We start from the raw sequence: 18,853 nt of genomic DNA, 5'->3' as shown, positions 1-18,853 counted from the left end.
TCCCAAAACTAGTCCACATCTTTTTAGCCAGAACTGAACCAAAACAGTGCCATAAGCCAACCCAGAGTGAGCCAAATACCATCACCCCTTCCCTCCTTCTCTTTTCTACTAGTTACAACCGGTTATAACGCGAAATAAACACGCTCATGTCATGTAATCTCAATCAGTTTTGCAACCACGGAACAATAAAACAGCATTACCTTTACCGCAGGCAAGTAGACTTACTAAAAGTATCAACTTCTTTTATGTTCTGTATTGTAATTCTGTTATTAAAATTCTACTATAAACATTTAAAAAAATGAGTGTGAATCCATTTTTGTGTTTAAGATTTACTGTGTAATGGGTATTTTAAATAAAAAAAAAATAGGTGTGGTGTAAATATGGTTAAATAATGGCATTTGGTTTATCAGCCACATGTGGGCCACATAAGGGCCGTCAGCCCTTTACAGAACTCAGCCATATAAGAATACCATATAAGGTCCATATATCAGCCACATCTGTTTTTATTATTTGGCTCACTCTGGGTTGGGTTGTGGCACTGTTTAGGTTCAGTTCTGGCTAAAAATATGTGGACCAGTTTTGGGCCGGCGAACACAAACTAATCTGGGTCACACTTTAGCTGTTGATATGGGCCAGATCCGCGCCAAAGGAAATTTGCTGACTGGGTAGAGTTGGTCAAGATACACATGAGGTCAGAGATCAGGAGAGCAGAAACAAATAAGACAAAATGTCAGAGAGAGGGTCGAGCTGTCAGACCATATGGCTCTCATACATCAAGTGAAGACCTCAAAAGCTGACCTTTGCTGGCGAGAGGTCAAGAAAACTCTCACAAGCGTTCAAAGAAAAGGGCTGAAATGGTGATTGAATGAAACCGAGAAGGAGAAAGGGACACAGATTGAGATTGAGCAAGAAGGATCTATAGCAATCATTTAGTCAAAATGAAATCAAAATTGACTATTCTTTATATATGTATATGTTAATGAAAAACATTGATGTCTCATCTCCCTCGCATGTACCCCATACTGACAATTAGCAAACAACAACAATTCAACAATCCAATCAATTTCTGATGGTCAAAATCAAGCCCGGCTCTACATTTTTTTCTCATTCAAGAAGCTGTTTCACTCGGACATACATCACAATAAGGAAAAAAAATTAAAGTTCAATTTCTGGTTCATGCCGGGTTTAACAACAGTCAACGGAAACGTGTTCACTTGTTCACTCAAAAATCAAGTCATGACTTACTCATTACTTTCCTTTTTTATACGGAATAACAATTTTAGTTATCGCACCACATAGGTGTCATAAAAGTATTTCATATGACCCGTGCCCTATATTCAAACATGTCTGAAGCCATTCAATAAGGCTGTGCGTTCACAAGTGAAGTATTAACCTCATTAATTAATCATGTCAACAATGTCATGAACAATTAACGAGTCATTCTTTGAGTCAGATCTGATCAATGGATCAATACATAAAAATGGTTTGAATGATTTGTTTGTGAACCAGAATGATCCAGTTAACTCACTGATTCACTGGGGGTAAAAATTATGAGTGAATCATGACTCCAAACAGTCTCACAATAGGCTAATGTATGATGTCTGAAGATTTGGAATATAAGTCGAATGGACCACTTTATGATACTTTTATACTGCTTTTGTTCCCTTTTTGAAGTGTGAACGCTTCGGTCCCTATTCATTTTGAGTGTTTGTAAAAGAGCATAGGAAACAGTCTGCAAAATTTCACCTTTTGTGTTAGATGGAAGAAACAGTCAGACAGTTTTGGATGAACTATCACGAACATAAGAAAGCAACTCATACAGGTTTGGAACGACATGAGGGTGAGTAAATGACAGAATTTTCATTTTTGGGTGAACTATCCCTTTAAATCTCACTACACCTTTCTTCCATCTTTGAGTTGCTTTTAATGCTTCTCTCCTTGACCTCTATCCTCTGCTGTCCACGATAGCCAACCCCTCCCTTACTTTTTTCAATCCCCTCCAAAATTCACTCTCTTTTCCCCAAACTGTCTTGTAACACTGGTCTCCAATCAGGGCTAGGGCTGTTGTGCGGTTGTCTGGGCTCTCAGCTCAGCTTTCCACGGAGAAGAGGCTTTTCACGCTGCTGAGTGTGTTGTTGATATTCAGCGAGGCTCCATCTTGAGCACGCAGCACCGGGATTGTTTACTCGACAGGCAGGCGAGGGGAGGCGACGGGGGGGACAGCGAGCGTGTCGTCCCCTCTACTCTTCAGACCTCTCTCTTCACTCTCTCACCGCCCTGAACCAATTCCACCTCAGAGTCTCGGGGACAAATTAAACATGATAAGACGTCACCACACAAGCCTAGAGAGCAGGGGAAGAGGATCACACCGAGATGTGGCCTCTGCACCATTTTTGATTTGTATGGAAATTAGGAGTCAAACTGCTCGAACAGCCAATAAAGTTGCAGTCTGGGAAATGTAACATTTAGATAAGACACTATGGTGGCAATTACCACTGATAACATGACCAAAAAAAAAACAACAACAACAACAATGCGTGCAGAAAGTAAATAAAATGTAAATGCATTCGAATGATGCTGCAACAACAGAGAATGTCTATAAGGATTTTTGAAAATACTAACATTTGTGTTTACTATACATTTGAATCAATTCTCTCACAACTTTTAGTTTAATTTAGTTTAATTACAATCAAGGTTAAGTGGTCACATTTTATTTTAAGGTCCACTTCTCGCTATTAACAAACCATTAACTATGACTTTTGCCTCAATAAACCCCTAATTTGCTGCTTATTAATAGTTAGTAAGGTAGTTGTTAAGTTTAGGTATTGGGTAGGATTAGGGATGTAGAATATGGTCATGCAGAATATGTGCTTTATATGTACTAAACAGGCAATATGTTAATAATAGGCATGCTAATAAGCAACTATTTAATAGTGAGAATTGGTTCCTATATTAAAGTGTTACCGATTAAGTTTAACACTAAACCAAGTTCATGTAATTTCAATCAAATATTAGAAAACAATAACTTCTTATACAACATATGTTGCTTATAATATTGCAAAATATTGATTTAACTATGAAACTACACGCAACTTTGTGATTCACAGAACAAATTGATTTATAAAGTTTAGCAAATATTAGTAAATTCAAGTACTCTGTCATTTGCGACATAAGCTTGCCTACATAAGAAACACTGAGGAACTAGTTCCGTTAACATATGCAGACATGAATATCTCCAAACCACAGAAGCAAAAGAAACATGCCCATCACCACACTGAGAGTGGGGCGCATCTCTCTGTGGTACTCTAGAGTCCCCGTGCCCACGTCTGGGATGCCTCGTTGTGGAAGTAGTTTGATGCGGACCCCCGCAGGGCCTGAGAGGATGTGACTCCAGCCTAAATTCATCGTCTCTCACTGTCAAACCCCACGGCAGAAAGAAAATAAAGCTCCTCCCTCCTCTACTCGTCTGCCTGGGAGACTTTATGCCTCTGTAATGTGCCGTTGTTTTTGTTTTATTATTTTGGTCTTGTTTTCACACCCTCTGGACTGCATGTGGAGGGCACACGTCACTATTTTGAAGAGATGTTGATTATTCATGTACCCCTTACTAACAGGAATACTGCAAATGATCAGGTGAAGCAGGGCCTATTAATCTCAGTCTTAGCTTGTCCAATCATGTCACACTACTGTACTGAACATGAGATCATCAGCAATATAATAGTGACACAGAGATTAAGCTCATGAATATGAATGTTTTTTCTTTGTACAAATCAGAATGTCTTCACTAAAGTCTACTTTTCCTTTCCTGGGAAATTAAACCAAAATACTTGTCTTACAGTGAGTACTTGCTAAAATAATACGACTTGTTTAGTGTAAAGATCTTGCGACAGAAAACGTTCATTAATCTCAGGCTTAACAGATTTGGCCAAGAGAAGTCGCATGATATATTTAAAAGCTATTCCAAGTATAACACACAATTATAGTATTTTCATAGACCTCTTTAGACTGGATTTGGACATCCTGTTGCAGTAGCGTATGACGATGTCATCTTTTAACTTTCCTTAAACTTTCTCAGGAGAACTCAAGTAGACTAACTTCCGCCGCCTACTCAAAAGTCCACGATATATATAAACGACAAGCAAAAACTTGCACTTAAACATCCCCCAAATGAGGAGTTATGAGGCAAAGATTTCATTGAAAGTTTTAGAGTTACTTCGAGACAGGTAGCGTGGTGTGGTGGCCTTTTCAAATGGGCTGTTAAGTGCAGTGGTTGCCGAAATTGCTCCCCTCTGAGATAAGATGATTAAAGTCAGTGGGACATCCGAGTGTAGCGATACGAGCGAAGAACGGTGGGGTATCCTCCTCAAAATGCACAGACTCCTTTATCCAGGTCACCCCCTGTGGCCTCTCTAATGCACAATAAACTCATTACAGCCCATTAATATTTAACTAAATTTCTAATTTTCCTGCATATGTGATTTATTAGAGAATGGCAAAAATGAGCGAGACTGTGAGCCTAGGCTGAGGCGGAGCACAGTGGGCAAACAAAGAAAAATTAGCACGGGCCACATTGGATTTATTGAGACAAATTGGCTTTGCATATGAGAGCAATTAGAGAAATTGCTTTCTTTTCAGAAGCATGCCACCAAAAAGCAACTCTCTATTTTTGGTATGAACACTGCAGAATTCGATAAAGCCATCTGCTGTCAGCTGAGTAGAATTCTAGAGAGCCTCGCTTCAAGGTCAGAAAGAAGCCAATCAATGTCACTTTAATGGAAGTCGGTTAATTGGCAGCCATTTTCTAAATACACTGAAGAAAAACTAAGTTTCAATAACATTTCATAACATTAATACAATCTGACAATGATTGCTTCATGAATTTACGATTTTACGCAGTAGCACATCTCCTTCTCCAATACAGTCTCTGAAGCAAATTCTGCTTCAAACACTTACTGGGAAAAAAGCTGTGATTTTATAAAAATGCAGGTGCCAAAACCAGTAGTGATCTGATGCTAGAAAGAGCAAGCCATCAAACGAGTGTGTGTTGAGAAAAATAGTTTGTGCATGTTGTGTGCACTTGAGTTTTTAGTGCAAGACTGGGTAGCCTTGGGTCCAGATGGATATGTTGACATCCGTGGATGAGTGATTTTCTGGAGTGATGAAAGAGAGAGAAAGAGAGAGAGAGGAGGGAGAGGGCCAGAGTCATGTGGACAGAGCTGCACTGGCAGATGCTTCCATTCGCAATAAACAGCATCAGCAATAAACAGCTCTGTCCTTAGGGGAGACAAGTGGAATGATCTAACCCCCTGTTCAAAGCGCTTTAGCATGCTGCTTATCAAAAGCCTCCTTTATTATTTTACTGTGGCATTAAGACCAAGCTGTTAATATGAGCCAAGCTGGAGAACAATTCCACCGCATCCTGCATTCACCTGCCGCAGGGCGTAATGGGATTGGCTTGTATGGAAATAAACATAATTCTAATCAGGTGGTGGTCCTGTGTTATAAAGCCTGGTATGGAAATCTCAAGGATTACAGTTTCCTTTGATACTGGGATCTGTTATGTTACATAAAATACATTTACGTCTGTTCGCGGTAATGCCTATATGTCCTTTTTCAAAGACATAAAACTGCTGTCATTACAGATTACAGGCTTGAAACTGACAACAAGGCAATTCAAGCTCAAAAGCCTTTTTAGGGGATCTTGCTTCTGTCTTATATCTAACAGTCTGTGCAAGGATTTGAGCGAGCATTTCTGATTTCTCAAAAACCTGGTGCAAGAGCTCTCGGTATAGAAGCAGAATAGTAGGCCTCATATCTAATGCCTTCGATCACAAACGGGTTAAGTCTGATTCCATCATTATAGGTGAAAGTGTCGGGTCATTTCTGGACCCTCCATAACCCAAGGATTAAGCTGGGCAGGGGCACACAAGGAATGTTGGGGTACTGAGGAGGGAGGAGCGGAAACAGTTGTTCAGAGAGAATTTGATGGAATTTTGGCTGATAAATGGGGATCATGTCAGGCCCCTTGCTGGGAAGTCACAGCCATGTTTTTAAAAGTGAAATCTGTCGTTGATGCATTACACAGCTGGCAGATGATCTAAAAAGACAGAAAAGTGAATGCTCACACAAGGACTGAATATGAATATGTACAAAATTACAATCCGTATATATATAAATACATCGTGGCACATTTGTTCAATATTAAATTATATTTACAGAATGGTATAAATTTACATAAAAATAAAAAATAAATATATTATCAATATCAAATGTAATTTTAAATATTTTAAACAAATTGCAGGTCATATGGGTTTTCAAAAAATCTATTTTTTGCAGTTTGTAACGTAGCTATCCTTCAATGTAAACAGTCTGCAAGGTTGTTAATCAAAAAAGTGCATGATAAATAAAGATATTGTCTCTCAAAAGAAAGAGTCGACTCTGAACCGCCTTAACGAGTCGTTGTATTTTTGAATCTTCTGCCTGTTACCTATATACGTAACAAGGTAACACATTTGCATAATCCCCGCATGCCCGCAAAATACGAACACTCTGACCTGCCCACAAACACTTCGAGAAGACCTGTGTTTTCAGCCTCACTGGGTATTCTAACACAGTTCCCACACCTGGACCTCAAATAAGTAAATAATAATAATGAATGCAATAAAACTGCTGTCACATCACATCAAGTACCACATACAAACGCACGGGTGAAACGGCATCTTTAAAAAGACGATCCGTCGTCTTTACAAAGACTTATTGTACTCTTTTAGAGAAATTGCTCTTTCAGGGAAATGCTCTTTTAGTGCTGAGGCGCACAGGGGAAATGGCCGCTTGCAGCACAACAGGGGGTAGTGCAGCCTGAAGTGCGCAACCCACTCGACACAAGAACGACCACCGCTGAAGCGCCGTCCGCCAACACAAGAAGCTTCCAAGAGCGCGTTGAACTCGTAGCTCACTGAAGACACTTGGATGGAGCAGAACGATGTTGTCGCTCGGCTCCGAAGCGAAAAGCTGGTATGCATTGCACGGGCTGCCTTTTTATGCTCACGCTGGATGGATGCAATAATTGCATGCCAATGTGCATTGGCTCGTTTAGTTACACTCGAAGTAGATTGGTCTCTCGAAGCGAGATCCCAATTTGTCGGTCACCGACGTGACTCGGAGTGACCGACTGAAAGGGAACTTACTGTCACAGCCAGTACTAACTTCTGACACATTTGTCAACCTTTTTTCACAATAAAAACACAATCACACTGTATACTGTTAATCAAGGCTACTGCTATATTGCCATGGATGACTTTTATCTGAACATGTGAATCAATAATATAATTCAGAGCTACACACAAAAACGAGAAACTAAACATGAATCTTGCGTTAATTGTTAAAAGTTTTAATATACCTGTGAGTTAAGGCCACTTTTTAAATTTTTTTATTCATTATTTACCTTTCTCAAGGTGTTTGAATGATCACATGCGTTTATAGCATTGCACACGCAAAGGGGCATATTAATCCCTCTGAATACTTTGCTTCATCTATTAAACAAACACATGTAAATGCAAATGCAGTGACCCAAGAGGTAGAGGCCATGCTAGACATACAAAACGGCTGCTCATAACCACCAAACACTTCAAAGAGGGTGAGACGGAGTGTGTAGAATCCAGATGGATCTATATTTATTATTCATACACCTATATGAAACACACACACTGACACACACACACACACACACACACACACACACACTACAACCATCTATAGTACAAACAATAAGCTACAGTTGCTAACAGATTGTCCTTAAAATAAGTCCATGTCTAACTGTCAGGACAGTTTTGTATTTTGTTTATATATCATAAGGTTTTTTTTTGTTGACTTGCTGTTTTATTAAAAGTAATGGACTATATAAATTATATACATTTTGGTCAAAAGACAAATATGAAAAATAAACACTACCTCATGTCTGTTAAAATCTAAACATGATTAATAAAGGACAGGTCACTGTTTGCTGACTGCATATGAAATGAGTCAACCTGAAGAAGGAAAAAAACTGACCTGCAAATTTGACATGGAATTTGTTCTCAGGTTTGAGAATCTGGACATATAGAGGACAGTTTGGAGCAAAGTCCTTCACAGCCCATGCTCGCAGAATGGTTTGATGATCCTATAAGAACAGACATCATTCTTACAATAAAATGTGCACACTTCATTTTGCCATTAATAGCAGTTTACGTTCAGGAAAATCGTATACATTTGTATATTTATTAAGTGAATCACAGTAAAAAAAAAAAAAATCCCTATTGATAGTCAAACTGCAATACATGCAATAAGTGTCAATAATAACATTTAGAGCTGCAACTAACAACTACTCTGACAATCAGTTAATCTTTTGATTATTTCTTTGATAATTGATTAAACCATTTGAAATGGTTAGGCCTACAATATAAAGTAATAAAACGTCACAGTCTCATCATAGTTTAAAAGATGAAAACACATTTTATAAAGTATGACTAATATTCCAATGTATGTTTCAAATTTCCCACTAGCTTTAAGTTACTGTTCATTTAAAAATATAATTACTTGCATTGCATACCAGAGTTTCTATTATGGCTAATTTAAAAGTAAATCTGATGTTTAACAGTGAAAATTGTTTTGATCAAAATAATTAGGTTTCCTGTTTTTGTTGCACTCCATTTGATTAATTAAAAAAAATTCCTGTGCTTGGGAAAACGTGTGTTGTATATTATTCATCCTAAATTCATAAAAATGTGTGCTTTTTAAAATAGAAAATAGGTTTATTTTTAATAAATTGAAGTGGTGACACCGATGAAGATTCTTCTATATACAGCTCAAAGACCTGACTAATCAATAATGAGATACAATTTACGATTATTTTCCTTCTTAGTTACTTATTGAGTTGTTGTTGCAGCCTTAATAACTTTTACTTTTGGCAAGGTACTAAATTATGAGGCTATATTTACAGCTGCAGTGCGGTCCACTTCATTTCTGCTGCTGAGGATGAAGCACGCCTCTGCATCGTCCATCCTGCAGGACACAGAACATCATTACACAGCAGTGTCATTCAGACCTGAAGTGAATTCCTCCAGAAGGACTGCACATGTGTGTATACATAGATAATTATTGCCATGTTTCTCACAGGGTCAATTTCACGGTATACTGGCCTCAAGTCCAGCAAAATACACTATAGATTTAAAGAGCAAGTCATATGGGTTTTCGAAAAATATCTTTTTTGCAGTTTGTAACGTAGCGATTCTTCAATGTAAACAGTCTGCAAAGTTGTTAATCAAAAAAGTGCATGATAAATAAAGATATTGTCTCTCAAAAGAAAGAGTCGACTCTGAACCGCCTTAACGAGTCGTTGTATTTTTGAATCTTCTGCCTGTTACCTATATACGTAACAAGGTAACACATTTGCATAATCCCCGCCTGCCCGCAAAATACGAACACTCTGACCTGCCCACAAACACTTCGAGAAGACCTGTGTTTTCAGCCTCACTGGGTATTCTAACACAGTTCCCACACCTGGACCTCAAATAAGTAAATAATAATAATGAATGCAATAAAACTGCTGTCACATCACATCAAGTACCACATACAAAGTTTAAACATACCACTGAGAAACGTCCTGATCAAGTCGTGCTTGCGATGGAGTTTCCGGTAGAGCGACTGCATCAGTATCATCCTCGGACTCGAGCTTGAATTGATAAGGTAATATCGATGCCATTTTTGTAACCTTATAGCATATTTGTTTACAAGTAACCCTCCGGAGCAAAAAAAAAAATTATTATGGTAATGGGCGTTTCGTTTCCGACACGCATTGTATACCGAAAGACCAATTACAACAGACTTGGCCAGCTGACCAATCAGAGCAGAGTAGGCTAATGGAAGGGAGGGGTTTACAGACATTAAGCTCAGAACTGCTTCGAACGAATCGTTTCGAAATCATTGAAAAATGATTATAATATTAAATGTATATTCTGAGAAAATTACAATGTTTTCTGACCTTAATGTTTTCTGATACATTTAAACCTGTTGTAGGGGACTCCAACACAATATTAGGACACTTTAAAATATCATATGACCTGTTCTTTAATAATAAAATAATAATATAAAATATTCCTAATTAAACTAAAAAAAAAATGCAAAAAAATAATAAAATAAATAAATAATAAGCACAATTAAGCCTAAAGTAAATCATATTATGAAGGATTTTCCTACCATCATAATTCAACCTTAAAGTACCACTTTTGTGCTTTTGCAAGTCTTCAGTAAGTACAACTCCATCTGCTCAAAAAACCTTCACACTCAAAAACCTTGACCTAAAACTATTTATTTGAACATGGCAAGATGCTGAAAAACTGCATGACCCACTGAAATGGTCTAAGATAGACCAACAAATTAAAAAATAGCACAGACACAGTTCAAAAATGCAACCTATGCGAACAGTCCTCAAGTCTTTAAAACAGATTTACAAACTTGATAGCAAAATTAATGAAATCAATATAATTTCGTCTAAATAAACTTGTAAAGTCTACTCAGTGCTTTATACATCTACCACAATATCATGCTGTCTTAAATTATTTTACTTAAGGGCCAACAAATATTGATTATGCAATTAACCATAATTATTTTGATTATATGGCATATAATGCACAAAATGGGAACAAAATGTTTAGTCACTTGACAGCTCTCATTCTTGCATTTGCTGTACTATCACACAGGGCACTGCTTTAACCTTTACCACTGATTCTGTGAGAGATATATGGAACTCCACAACTTGACCCTCACTTGCTTTTTCTCTCTCTTTCTCTCTCATCATAGGCTCGCTGCTCATTAAGAGACAAAAATTATGGTAGTCCTCCTTTTAGAGGTCAAGTGCTGCCCTTGGCTCCTCCTTCTCCATGAATTACTTCAGCATTGACACCAATTATTAAAATACATCTTCATTAGATCTCGCTTCAGAGCCCCATCTGTGGAGCAGCCAGGAGCCATCTTCACCACCCCATCGCACTTAATTTACCAAGATCAAACTCATCTATTGCCTGAGCCACTCAAAGCACCAACACAAGCGGGGCTGAGCAGTGCTTCCCCAAAAAGCTCCTTCAATTCGGGTTACTGCTAGTCTATGTATGCGAGAGCAAAGAAAAAAAAGCTACCATACGACTTCATCCAACATCGATGCCAAAAACACAGCTTTCCTCACAAAGCAGGAAAAGGGAGGAGTGCTTGCGATCACAGAGAATATCAGTGAAGTGTTCAGGTGCTGCTGTGAGTTCAAATTTCGGTAAGAATTCATATGATGCACCATTTAAAGAAAACGGTGGTGCTGATGTGGTTTATATTTCAAAAGCAACAAGCAATGCATGTCATCACCTTGCCGAAGAGTCAGACTTCTATTTTCTTGAGAGTGGATGTCAGCGGTGAAGAAAACCTATTAGGGCAAGAGGAGGAGCGAGTTTTGCCAGCATCCACCTTATTTCAGTGGCACATAAAAGCGGAGGCGTTGAATTGCTTTTCAAATGCAGTAGGCCATGCCACACACTCAATCCACCAGTGTATCCGATTTGATCCCCCACGCAGAAACACAAGCACAACCATTGATTGATACCACCAAGCGAAGGGAGTCTGGGGGAAATAGGGAATAAGAGTGTGAGAGAGAGGGGGTGGAAAGGCCAAGCAACTGTGGCTACAAGGAAAACAACATTACAATAAAATTGGAATCTGACAAAGAAGCGGATTTAAATGAGGTCTAAACTGCATTTCTGAAAAAGATCACGCTGCTTCTAAAGCATGTATTGACAAAAGCTAACTGTCGACAATCATGCTAATCTCCAAGACTACAATTTGGGATGAAAGGGCACAGAACACTAGGGTTTTTTCTCAAAAGGTCAAGTCCAACAAAAACTATTATTCCATTTCACTTTAAATCCTGTGAGCATTTAGATGTCTGATTTCCTGAAGATAAGATCAAAAAGTGGTCTGCCTTTGACTTAGCTGTACTGGATTCACAATGTTATCAATAATTAAACCAGTCTGACAGAGGAGTTCCAAATGTTTCTACACTGATGAAAGACATTTTAGATAAAACTTGCATAGCTTCCAAAACTTGCCAACTTACCAAATATTTGAATTAGATTGCAACATTTGAAGTAGGTTTTAAAATAATGCAAACATAGACTTAGAAATGTTACAATTATTGTGTACAAAAATGTCTTGCAGAACCATGATTCATTGCTACTACAGGACATTGATAAAAATATGCCATTATTTATATACCGCTCAAATAAATAAATAAATAAATGCTGAGGTGAAATTGCATCATTTTATTATGAAATGAAGACTGCTTAAACTTGCATTCTGTCTGCAGTTTGGCCCTATTCCCCAGAAGCTCAAAAAGACTACTTTTTAATACAGTAGGAGTCTGGAGGTCTTGAAAGACATAGATCTAAAATCCCTGTTGATCACTAAATCCTTGTTTTGCTAAAAGCTATTTAACACCAGGGCCGTTGAGCGGTGGGGGAGAAAGAGATTCTGCGGTGTAGCAGAAAAAAAGGAATGTGAAATGGAGCAGCTATCTATACCAAAACTCAAACACCAGTAAGACTTACACTCTGGGGGAAAACTAGATAACAGAGGCCTGTTTTGTATACTTTACAGAGGGCAAGAACACATTTACATCTCCTTGACCCATTGTTCATTACATTGTGTTCAGTCTCCAGATAAACGGTTTAGTTATAAGCGAGTTGTCGAGAGCGCTTTTCCCTGGCCCTTCCAAGCAGACCACACTCACCACTACATAAAGCAGCAGTTGTGCAGACAAATGAAGCAAAGCTTGACCAATGACTGCTCTGCCAGCTCTGCTATGAGGATTTATAGCGTGAGGCAAAACTGAGCATCTGCGAGGCCTTATAAAGTAATTAATCCCTGGAGACTGCCAGCTGCACCTAGTCTCAAAAAACACTGGAGACAGGTTGAAGACACCACCTACCACCTCCTCCTCCTCCAACTGGTGCCGTGAAAGTATATTTTAGAGATGCAGTCTTAGCAGTACACTAAGACTAACTCATCAGATGTCAGACAGTTCAAAGTCAGTACGATTACCAATGGTATAAGATCACTCTCTCTTCCCTTCCACTCTCTTTCAGCGATGAGGTTTACCATCGGTTAATAATCTTTGAATTAAAAGTGGTACGAGGAAGTAAGGTTCTACTCATTGGGGGAAAGTTCCCAGAATGGGTCCAATTCACATCTTGCTCACGTCAAAGCTTGAGTCACAGAATCCTAGCTTCATCTTAAAAGAACTGCTGCAACTATCAAACACAGAAAACCATATTTCATTCATGAAGACGTTCAGTTAGGGTTCAGAAACAGACCTGGGGAGAGTCGAGTCAGTGGGTACGCTTCAGCGTAATTGATAGGAACTGAGCCAAACATGGGTCCCTGAGGAACTCCTCAACTCTTACTTATAAAACCTACACCTGTGCAGATGTAATTCTGCATTTGAAAATGTAATTCAAACTACAGAAACAATACAAAGTGTAGACGACTGAAACCTAAACACAATTATATCTAAAAAAAAAGTGCTTGGCTTCACAGGAACAGGCTGTGTTTTTGTCAGTGTCTCAGAAGAGGAATTACAAACCCCAGTAGTAATCAGCAATGGTTATATTCATCGCCATAGTCATAGGCACTTCTGCACATCTTAAACCACCACATTATGCTTAAAGTGTTGCTGGATGTAGTTTAACAGGCCAATATAATGTCGATACTGGAGAATAAGAGGAGTTATCTGGAGCTCTGCCAGTGGGCTAACGCTTGCAAACTCCACAGACCGCAGTCAATCTGCTCTCAGATCAGTTCACTTCAATGACTGATCATCTGACCACCGCTGCACACATGAGCAGACTCTTCAATTGTGCTCAATGTCTGACAGGCCCTCTGCAATGCCCCTTTATGAAACAGGCATTTAAATCTACTGAGGCCACTCACTGTCAAAGGTTCAACTTACTGCCTTGCCGAAGGAAACCTCCACTTTTTTCCTTCTCCAGCAGTGTGAATAAACAAGGGAAGCAAACGGAGAAACAAACTGGCCAAAACAAGAGTGCAACTCTCTGTACTGTAACTTTCTCGCTCGTTCTTTCTTCCTCACTGTTTCTCAGGGGGAATCCAGTGAAGCGGAAAGGCAGCCAAGCTAACCAAGCATGTCTGTCCTATGCTCCTATCGAAACCCACAGCCGCTTAAAGAACGGTTCCCGTGAAGGAAGAGGGATGCTTTGTAAACTGACACTGTGCTGACATGTAAAGTACGCTTCCAACTCTGCAGCTCTGCTAATTGGCACAGAGCTAAATGCTTACTTAATCTGATTGTAGAGACTACATAAAAAGGGGAAGTAGGTGGAAACTGACACAGTTTTATAAAGATAATTAACATTTCACAGAGATGATTGGTTTCCGAATGTTTGGACAGATAAAAGCAGGTATCAGGGTAGCTGAAATGACGTGGGCCTATGTGATTAGTGGGAGAGGCAAAGCTGGTTGTCCTTACCTCTGGATTTAGAAGAGAAGGACAGTGAAAGCTGGCTGAACATGTCCAGGTTCTCAAACCGCTCTTCTTTGACTTTGAGCCAAAAGCAATTTTCCGCCATCTCCTGAGGCACTATCTGCAAGCACAGAAAAACCCCATCAAACACCAGCAGGAATAGAGCAAGCAAGCACCAGTGCACACTTAAACACACACACACATAAAGCATGCCTAACTCATGCATACATTACTCCAGTTTTCAGTGACACAATCCTTCAGAAATCATTCTAATATGCTGATATGGTGGTCAAGAAACGCTTAATATCAATGCTAAAAAGAGTTGGGCTGCTTAAGAATTTTGAGGACACATGATACATTTTATTCAGAATTCTTTGATGAATAGAAAGTTTAAACATTTTTTAAGCATTTGTTTAAAAGTTTTTTTTTTATTGCAACAATGTTGCTGTCTTTAAAGTCCTCATGAAATCAACATTTACACTATTTGCTTTGTTAGAGCACATTGCAAGCATTGAGGTGAACAATTAAACCAAGTTAATCCACTGGAAAAAAAATTGTGTATCTTTGTAATATTCGATCAAAATCTGAAAATGTGCTTCTGCTCTGGAATGTACGGTGGCAAAGCAAATCACAATTCTGAAAACAAAATGGTAGAAAGTTCGGGGATGGTATTAAAGTAGCTCAGTTTAAATGTATTGTATGAATTGCCCTTACTCTGGAATAAAAAATACGGGGTGTCTATTTACATTTAGTTAAAAGTGGCTGTAAATAATCAGCTCCACTGGCGCAGATGGATAAGTGCGTGCCCCCGGCTTTTTGACGCGATCGACCCGGGTTCGATCCCGCCTTTTGCCGAACTTTTTTTTCCTCCCTTTTCAAATCTCGTATTAGCAATGGATTCTATTTACACTAAGTGAAAATAGCAGTATTTTTAGCAATATGCTATTTACACTAAGTGCAAATACCTATTTACACTATGTTAAAATAGCAGGATTTCTACTATCAAGTATACTACTTGTTGCAAATAGTGGCAATTATCTGCACTTCAGTATTGTAGTACATTATAAAACAGTATGCAATAATAACATATTGAGTGTAAATTATGTAATTTCAATTTTAATTATTAAATGGATGCCACCTTATTGGTATAATAAAGCCCTCCCTACACCTACCCTAACCCTACCCGATACTTTATTTTCAACGTTTTGATTATTTCCTTAATTTTTTATTGAAAATAAATGCCTTTACGATGTGATACGAGATTCGACAAGGGAGAAAAAAAAAGTTCGGCAAAAGGCAGGATCGAACCCGGGTCGATCGCGTCAAAAAGCCAACAATACGCACTTATCCATCTGCGCCACTGGAGCTGATAGTTTACAGCCAGTTTAACTAAATGTAAATATACACTCCGTATTTTTTATTCCATAGTAAGGGCAATTCATACAATACATTTAAACTGAACTACTTTAATACCATCTCCGAACTTTCTACCACAACTCTGCTGTTCTTCGGCTGGTTCTTCCCTGTATACGTTGATTGACAGATGTCTCGTCCAGTCAGCGGTGAGTAATCCCAAACCAATGGCGCTGTCTCAAACTATACCTACCTCTTCCGGTTTGTCTGATTTGTCGTTGTGTTTTCTGACTTGTTATTTTGTTTTCGAATTTGTCATTGTGTTTTCTGACTTGTTATAATGTTTTCTGAATTGTTGTTGTGCTTTCTGAATTGTTATTTTGTTTTCTAGACTTGCAGTTGCGTTTGTAATTTGTTATTTTGTTTTCAGAATTGTGATTTGCTTTGCACTTCTCGGCCACCGTAGGAATGGAATTTCTTCTCTGATGACATCAGATTAACAGCTTGGGCATAATATCCTTAACTACTCCCCTCTAACTGTTAGCTAGCTGCGAGCGAGAGATGGTGAGGAGGAGCTCTAAAATTAAAACCCGCCCTCTATTCAATATTCCGTTTCAGTTTTAAATCACAATATTAAAGTTGGTAGCAACATCCGGTTCACACTGACTATAAGGTCACTTTTGGTAAATTTAATGCATTAAATGAATAAAAGTATTAATTTTACTGACCCCCAAACTTTTAATTGGTAGTGCACATAGTAGTGTATTTTTCTTTTTTTAATTCCATGCAATAAGTGTTGAACTTTTAAGTTAAAAACAAACTATTTTTAATTGAAAAATGCAATAATATGCCTCTTATGTGCTTCTTAAGGAAAACCCACTAGATACCAATCAGATAATGTAATTATACAGGAATTCCTCACAATTGATCAGTCACTAATTACCCAGACAACCCATCAACTATACTGTGAAAATATGTTGTTCTTATTCTAGAAAATATGTGCACATCCCTTGTGTGTGTGTGTGTGTGTGTGTGTCTGTTTATGTGTGGGGTTAGAATCAGGATCAAAGTGATGTAAACTAGCGGAGAGAGGTGGCAGTTTAAACAATGTAATTTCTCCCTTTAGTTTTACGTATAGTAACCTCCTCCTCCTCATCATCTCTGCCTCATTCTCTCCTTTTCATTACGACACTAGCATAAGGGAATTCAACTGTGCTACTTGTCACAGTCAAAGCCAACATGTGTGCATGCAATAAATTAGGTGTCTGCACTCTTAGAATTGAAAACTTAAGAATTTAAAGCTATTGTTGTCTTTTGCTAAGAGAAAATTGAAAGAACTCTCCATACATATAAAACAGTCTCCAGTTTACTGCGGTAACATCTTAAGTAAAGTGTCTCCAAAGCACAGTAGCAACAGGACCATGGAAAGACCTTTGTAGTGTAAAACTACACAATTTTAAAATCAACTAGTCAGTGAGTTGTATGAAGACAAATTCTTGCTTTCAAAAACAGATAGACAGACAGACAGACAGACAGACATAGACAGATAGATAGACAGATAGATAGATAGATAGATAGATAGATAGATAGATAGATTTCACCACCTGTCATCCTCTTAACATCAGTATCAAACCTGTAATGTATCAATCAGAAACTATCATGCAACGTTTTTTTTCTTTATTCTTTTGCTCTGCAATCAACACATCACCATTCAAACCCAAAAGAAAAGAAAATGAAAGGTTACGTTTGACATGAAATGACACCTGAGAAGACATTTGTTTCTTAATCTCAGCAAACACTGTTGTTGTAATTTGTATAATTAGCCCAACAACTAGAAAAATATATCCAACAGCATATACATACATATCACTATTTCCAAGAAATCTGTGGGGTATAATTAGAATATGGATACAATAGACTGGGAAACTGTCGGCATCACTAGGAGTTACTAGATTTACAGATAAAAACAGTTTGCATTCTCTTTCATTATAAATGAGATATGGTCATTTCCTCATCCTCAACAAATACACAAAATAATGTTCTTTTTAGCAGCATCATATGACCCCTTTAAAGAAAATTATACAGCTCAGGATGCATCATGTCATAACAGGAACAGAAAACAAGAAGCCCAAAAATGCATTAAAATGTAATTTAATTAATTGGTCAAGCTTTGCTTTGATAAAATTTTAATTAATTGCAATATATAATTATAAAATAGGCAATATATAATTATTTCTTCAAAATGTTTAGTAAGTTTTTAGGATTATGTATATGCATGTCTAACATGGTGAAACACTCTGGTAATGGCAATGGAAGTCATTCAACTACGTTTCATTTAGTTGCTCATCCTGGCGCCTACTTTGCACTAGGGCTGCACAATTAATTGAATTTCTAATTGCGATTACAATTATGGATGCCACAATTACGTAATCATTCAAAGCGGCAATTAATCGTTCAAAGTCCACTTATCTTATTAAGATTAGGCTTGCTGCGATAGATGGTGTTTTCGGTTATACCGGTGTTAAGCCGCAACACCGGTTACGTCATTTGCCTACCGCGGTTTGTCTCAAAAAAGTCTCGAAATTCAAATGAATCAAATAGAATCGACTCAGAAGAGACGTGAATTAATGCATGCGTGTCGCCTGATCCACAAATGCACATTTTAATCGCTACATGCACAAATTATGACACTTTAATACAAACTATAACATCTGTATTCACAAATATGTCTCTATTTGAACAAAATGCTGCACATTAATGTAATTCTTAACTCTGCAGACACCAGTTGAAAAGCATTTGTTTCAGTGAAGTGATGCACATTTGCGAATTTTTCAAATCGTGTACACATTAATGAATTGCACTGGGCCTCGTTCGTTGGTAGTTGTGTGTGTGGGGGACGTGAAATGCTGTAAACTGCGAAAATGAAGTCTCAAAATCCAAATGAAC

The 18,853-nt window shown here is 38.1% G+C and overlaps 1 protein-coding gene across 1 annotated transcript in view; it reads right to left on the bottom strand.

Moving 5' to 3' along the window:
* Window positions 1-18,853, bottom strand: part of LOC107724831 (protein diaphanous homolog 2-like) — a 471,924-nt gene that overhangs the window by 255,856 nt on the left and 197,215 nt on the right. The window contains exon 21 of the mRNA XM_016533907.1: window positions 14,561-14,675. Within this exon, the coding sequence (XP_016389393.1) occupies window positions 14,561-14,675 (115 nt within the window). The remainder of the gene's footprint in view (window positions 1-14,560; window positions 14,676-18,853) is intronic.

The sequence above is a fragment of the Sinocyclocheilus rhinocerous genome, unplaced genomic scaffold (genome assembly GCF_001515625.1).
Source record: "Sinocyclocheilus rhinocerous isolate Xijiao unplaced genomic scaffold, SAMN03320098_v1.1 scaffold1687, whole genome shotgun sequence".
NCBI classification, from domain to species: domain Eukaryota; kingdom Metazoa; phylum Chordata; class Actinopteri; order Cypriniformes; family Cyprinidae; genus Sinocyclocheilus; species Sinocyclocheilus rhinocerous.
Note: the sequence above shows the minus strand (reverse complement) of the source record. Positions and strands in the feature narration are given on the sequence as shown.